Raw genomic sequence first — 6,213 nt, 5'->3', positions numbered from 1 at the left:
ACCAGGGCTTAAAGGAGTGAAGGAGTAGCTGAGGCCACACCTGCACGGAGTCCATGTCGTTGGCAAAACAGAAGATAAAACAGCAAAAAAACCCCTCCAGGCTTGCTTCAACTTGGCATCGTTTTTAAAGACCCTGAGCTCAGTTCTCTATTTCTTACCCATGCAGCCCTGATGCAGGGCCTCCCCTGGATACATAGGAAAAAAGATTCTTCCAGCAGGTAGAACTCCATCATTATTTGTACCAGAGCCACAGGCTTCCTGTCCGATGGCTGAAAAGGAGCAGTGCTCGCCAGGAAATGCACACTTGCCACTCTCAGCAGGAACCCGGCTGTGTTGAAAGCCCACCACGTACAAGGTCCTCCTGGGGGGCAGGAGTTAGTTAGGAAGCCACTGTCTTAGTTTTCATGCCTGAAACAGAAATCTGGTTGCACAGAGCTTATGGGAGAGGTGATCCCAAGAAACGCAGTGAGGGATGGGGGAAGCAAGACAGAGAGGGGAAAGCAAAAAGGGGGATGTTATGAACAGGCTGCTGCTGAGAGCATTGGGGTTCACTCCCACTGGGGTCCCTCTCAAAGACCCCATAGAAAACACCTCAATTGTCTTATCGAGGGGCAAGGAACCTGAGACATTTATGCCCAGCTCCATCCCCCATTGGTCTTAACCAATGCCAGAGGACCATTAGTTCTGGGGCTCTTCTGGGCCGCCTCAGCCCCACCCAGGGGCTCAGCAAGTTCCTGTGGCCAGAGAAAGCCTGCAGGACGCAGAAGCTTGACGTAAGAAGCCACAGTGCGTCCGGAAGCTGCAGGTGACCTCGAAGGGGATCTGCTCCATCCACCTGCAACAGCCGTCGTGGCAGACGGTAGTCACGGCTGTTCACCTGTGAACCCAGGCTTGTGTGCGTGTGTGTGTGTGAGTGTGAGTGTGTGTGTGTGTGCGTGTGAGTGTGTGTGTGAGTGTGAGTGTGTGTGCGTGTGAGTGTGTGAGTGTGAGTGTGTGTGTGAGTGTGTGTGCGTGTGAGTGTGTGTGTGAGTGTGTGTGCGTGTGAGTGTGAGTGTGTGTGAGTGTGTGTGTGTGAGTGTGAGTGTGTGTGAGTGTGTGTGTGCGTGTGAGTGTGTGAGTGTGAGTGTGTGCGCGTGTGTGTGTGCGCGTGTGAGTGTGTGAGTGTGAGTGTGTGTGAGTGTGTGTGTGTGAGTGTGAGTGTGTGTGAGTGTGTGTGCGCGTGTGAGTGTGTGAGTGTGAGTGTGTGCGCGTGTGTGTGTGCGCGTGTGAGTGTGTGTGAGTGTGAGTGTGTGTGAGTGTGTGTGCGTGTGACTGTGTGTGTGAGTGTGAGTGTGTGTGTGAGTGTGTGTGTGAGTGTGAGTGTGTGCGTGTGAGTGTGTGTGTGCGTGTGAGTGTGTGTGAGTGTGTGTGCGCGCGTGACTGTGTGTGTGAGTGTGAGTGTGTGTGTGCGTGTGACTGTGTGTGTGTGAGTGTGAGTGTGTGTGAGTGTGTGTGCGCGCGTGTGAGTGTGTGTGTGTGAGTGTGAGTGTGCATGCACAAGCGCGCACACAGATACTCGCAGCATTGCTCCACTCCCCTCCCTCTCGGTTGCATTGCCCTCACTGCAGCCTCATAAGCAGCGAGCCCCCAAATGGTCTCAGCCCTACCGAGCCGCGCAGCCTCACCTTGCTGTACAAGCAAGTGGAAACAGCGCCTGCAGCCTCCTGGGCCCCAGACACGCCAATGGAAACCCATGCCAGCTTCCAGCTCCTGCCCAGCCGGAAGGGCTAGCGCTTGCATCTGATGTTTTGCATAAGCCCTGCTGAAGTGCAGCATGGAGTAATGGGAAAAAACTGGAGCAGATGTCAGGAATTTGAGGTGTCTCGTCTCAAGTCCACCAGTAACTTACTTAGTTGACTCTAAGGCAGTTAACTAAACTTTCTGGAACTTAGTTTCCCCGTTGGTAAAATTGGAGTAATAACACCTGCCCTGTTTACCTCCAAGAGTTGTGGTCGGACTCAAAGGAGGCCACTGTCTTAGTTCTCGCACCTGAGTCAGGGGTGGTACCTGGAAGCACCTTCAAACTTCAGATTGCTCGTGCTCAGCCTTGGCCTCATTACTTGGTTTTAGCCCCTAAGGCATGGGTCTTGCTGGGTGACTCTCTTGGTCCAGGCGGACCAAGTCCAGGACTCGACCACTCCCGGAGGCACTCTCCCCTGTCTGGGGACAGGCCGGGCAGGCTTGCTTGCTGCCTGCGTGGGGCCTGACCCCTACTGTCTCTAAGTTTAGTTCCATGTCCAACAACGGATTCCTGAATCACTATACAAAGTGATAGATGGGGCAACGCAACCTCCCCAAACCACGACGGGGACGAGGGAGAACAGCAGCTACTGTGCTTAGCATGTATCGTTAAGTCTGACGCAGTGACAACAGAGAAGCAAATGTCAGTTGGACCTGACCCCTCCAGCTAAACCTGGGAATGCTTGTCAGTCGCTCAGGGAGGGCCGCCCCATGGGGTGAACACCACGCCAGGGCTGGAGAAACCGACTATTCGGGAAGAAGTCTTAAGGTTTATCTCACAAATATTGGGGACAAGGCTTGGGGCTGTAACAATGGTAACAAAGCACATTGTACTGTTCAGTGTGGGCCCCGCCAATGTGCTGGGGCAGTAATAGTGTGTGTGGCGGGAGCTTGCTGAGCCCTTCTACCCGGGCTCCGGAGGAAAAGCTCGTATCATCCTCCAGTTACGAACAATGAAAGCAGAGTGACTCTCTGCGACAGAAACATGCTGTTGGCGGTGGGGGGAGACTTGCGGGAGACTGTAAACAGTTCCCAGAATAAATCCCCACATAAATCCAAAGAATGCTCATGCGGAGAAGCTACCACCCCCACCCTCTTTTAAGCCAAATGATATCCTCCTGCCGGAACAGAGTTGTTCTTGGCACTTGGGAGTACATGTGAGGAGGGAATCAAAACACGACACCTGAGAAAGGAATCCATAAGGAATCTGCGGCCAGAGGCATGGTGAGAAGTAACAAAGAAAGATGAGTTGGTGGCAGGAACGAAGATTAACTGTACCCGGGAGATGGCATCTTGGCTCCTAGAGCAGGGATTGGGGCGGCCAGCACTCGGAGGCGCGGCTGGGTCAGCGAGCTGCAGAGACACGCGTGCCCTTCCTGCCCTCTGCCTTTGCTCTGAGGGCTCAGAGGAGGGTTCCTGCCCAGCTGCATGGCAGCCCCAGGGCAGGCTTCTGGAAGCTGAGGCCCCAGGCCCTGATGCCTCCTTGTACCAATTCTGGAAGGACATTCCATACCCAAATCAGTGCGGCTTCACCATGTGATGCAGAAGATCAACAGAGAAAGTAGTGAAACCTGGTGGAGAAAGTCCTCCCTTCCCTCCACCTTCAGTTACACAGAAACTGCCTCCGGGGACTTTGGCAAGTTTGACAAATGGCAGAAGAATCTGGAAGAATTGCTTTGCTGGCCAAGGGGAGTCGATGATTGGGCATATACATGCTGCCATAGTTGTTTGTACAGTGGAGCTCTGCAAGGCAGGCACAAGTGCCAGATTCCTTTCAACTCTTTCCGCATCTAATCCCCGCACACTCCTCGTGTCGATAGCATTCGGGTAAAGATGAAGTTCTCTGCCATGGCCAGAACAAATTCATCACCAACACTGTACGTTCCAGCTAAAGGCATCACTGTGTCCACATGAATCATCAGGCAGAGACGGCTACACTTGCCCGACTCGGAAACTCTTGACTCATGGAACACTTGTACCGACTAATGCCCACTAGTTACGCAAGCACCTTCTCCAAGTGGCTCGAAGCAGTTTACGAGCTGCTGGCTCATTCTGCGTCCTGTCGCTTGGAGGGAAAACACAGGTGGGGAAAGAGGAAGGGTCGACATGATCATCTGCATTGTATATGGAGAAACTGAGGCTCAAGCCCTCAAGTGAAATGCCTAGACATGTATGAGTCAGACACTGCCCCTGGAGGAGCCAACATGAGCTGTCTGAATCCTAAGTGGATTATTTTCCTGCCCAACAATGTCATGCAGCTGTTCTGACACAGCCTCGGAACAGGCGAGCCAAAATGCAGGCTCACAGGATTTTATGTTTATAACCAATTCCCCACCCCTCACTCCATCTCTGAGTCTTGCTCTATTTCTATTGGATTGACATTAGAGGCCTCCCAGCCCTCCTCTCCTCCTAACCTGCTCCCAGTTCTTACGGGCCCCTTATTCCTGACATTTACTCCGTCCTTAACTGTTACCTGATCCCCGATATCTCTTCCATGTTGAACCTCTACCATACCTTTCCCCGATCCATACACCTTGACGCCCGGAGGTAGGATTGGCAATAGGACAAAACTCGGGGCTAGGGTGAAACTCAAAGGTGGAGTATAAAGTGCCCATTTTACTCATCATTTAATTAAAATTCTCTTTTATTGAAGTATAGTTGTTTTACAGTGTTATATTAGTTTCAGGTATACAAACATAGTGATTCAATATCTTTATAGATTACACTCCATTGAAAGTTATTATAAAATATTCCCTGTGCCGAAAAACTAACATTTATCAGCTTAATTTTTAGGCCAAATCGAAATATCCTCATGTCTAAATAGCCACAAAAAAAGTGGCTCTATTAAAATAGCTGCCTCCAACGAACTGAGAGTTTGGATGTCACCTGCTTCTGGCACCTGACTTTGGGCCTCGATTGTGCAGCTTTGCCTTCTGCTTCGCTGTATGCCGAGGTGTGGTTAATCAGAAGAGGAGCTAGCACCAGGGCCTCTTTTAATCCTCTTGTTCCAAGTGAGGACTATGTAGGTGTCATAGATGAAACTCATCCGAAAGCCGAACAGGATGCTAATGGCATGGTCACGTGTCTCCACCTCCCCGGGAGGCACCCTGGCTGGCATCAGTCCTCTTCCCAACCTCTTTCCTGCCCCCACTCACCCATGAGCTCTTATTGGGTCAGAAATGCAATTCTTTGATGGTGCCAGACAGCCAAATGATGCTGGAACAAAGGAAAGAAGAAGCAAAAGCAGATTTCTAAATTAAGCACAAGCCTCGTTTATAAAAATAAATAGCCACAGCCTAGCAACATGCTCACAGCTCAGCTTCCCTCTGTGATGAAGCCTCTGTGGCTAGAGCCAGGGATGACACAGCCTTCAGGGGGCCCCAGGCCTGGCCCCTCCCCATGCATAGTACTCATCTGGAAAGTGCCGACAGTGGCACGTTGAGGGCCTGGCCCACCCAAGGGCCAGGCCCCAAAGGAGCAGAGAGGATCCAGAGCTTCCAAACCTTAATGAGGTCCCTAAACACCTACAGACTCTTGGCAGTAAGAAACATACCAGAAATAATAGCAGGTGAAGTTCCTTGGGCTGCTTTATTGAAACAGAAGCTGCTCCTTGGGATCGGGTCTTCTGTGTTCACCACTGAATGCACAGCACCCAGCTTAGCACATGGCACACAGTGGGCAGTCAGACACTGTGTAAGGGAAGACTGGATGGAGGTGTGAATGGATGGACGGAGGGATGCTGTCATCCCCTCATCCCTGCTTCCCAAACTCTCCACCCTAAATGGAGTGAAGTCCAGAATCTGAAGAGAACCATAATCTCCTGTTTATGACATGCACCAAAGAGGCAATGTTCCCTGGGCTGGATGTTTAAAGCTGAGTCAACAGCTGGGGTGAGCACCTGGGAGGCGGTTAAAGGGTGCAGGCTTTTACTGCCCCAGGTGCAGGTGGTGTGGCCATCACACATGGGGAGGGGCAGAGCACGTGAGAAGTGCCCTTGGTAACAACTGTCAGTGTTCCTGAACCTTCTCTTATTTTTAAGCAGCATCAGCACCAAAGGCGAGGTATTGCTAAACAGAGAAGCCACAGGACAAAATAGTACATGGGTTTCTGGTCTTAGTCCTTTGGGAACAGAAAGAGTAGAGCCCACGTTGCCCTTTGAGGCTCCACAGGCCAACACATCAGAAATGGACCACAGCACAGAAGATTTAATCCCATCACCAACCCTCCCAAGTCATGAGATGATTAGGTAAAGCTGGGGTGATCCCAATACCATCCTCTGAATACTGAAAATTAAGTAATCCTCTGAATCCCACGAGGATCCTGGTGAGGACCTTGACTCCTGGGAGCAGTTGCTTCTGCATACTCCCTAGTGACCAGAGCGTGGTTGAAGACAGCATGTCAAAGTCATAAATCTCTGTCTCAGAACAGGGGCCT

General features: G+C 51.4%; 1 protein-coding gene across 1 annotated transcript; it reads right to left on the bottom strand.

The window, feature by feature from the left end:
* Positions 1-3,826: 3,826 nt before the first annotated feature.
* Positions 3,827-4,897, bottom strand: SMIM2 (small integral membrane protein 2). Its single transcript, XM_059903426.1, is given in 3 exon segments — positions 3,827-3,844; positions 4,253-4,356; positions 4,666-4,897. Coding segments are annotated over 3 exon segments (354 nt in total).
* Between the last annotated feature and the right edge of the window lie 1,316 nt (positions 4,898-6,213).

This window comes from Balaenoptera ricei, chromosome 18 (genome assembly GCF_028023285.1).
Source record: "Balaenoptera ricei isolate mBalRic1 chromosome 18, mBalRic1.hap2, whole genome shotgun sequence".
Taxonomy (NCBI): domain Eukaryota; kingdom Metazoa; phylum Chordata; class Mammalia; order Artiodactyla; family Balaenopteridae; genus Balaenoptera; species Balaenoptera ricei.
This window is presented reverse-complemented; position numbering and strand designations above follow the sequence as displayed.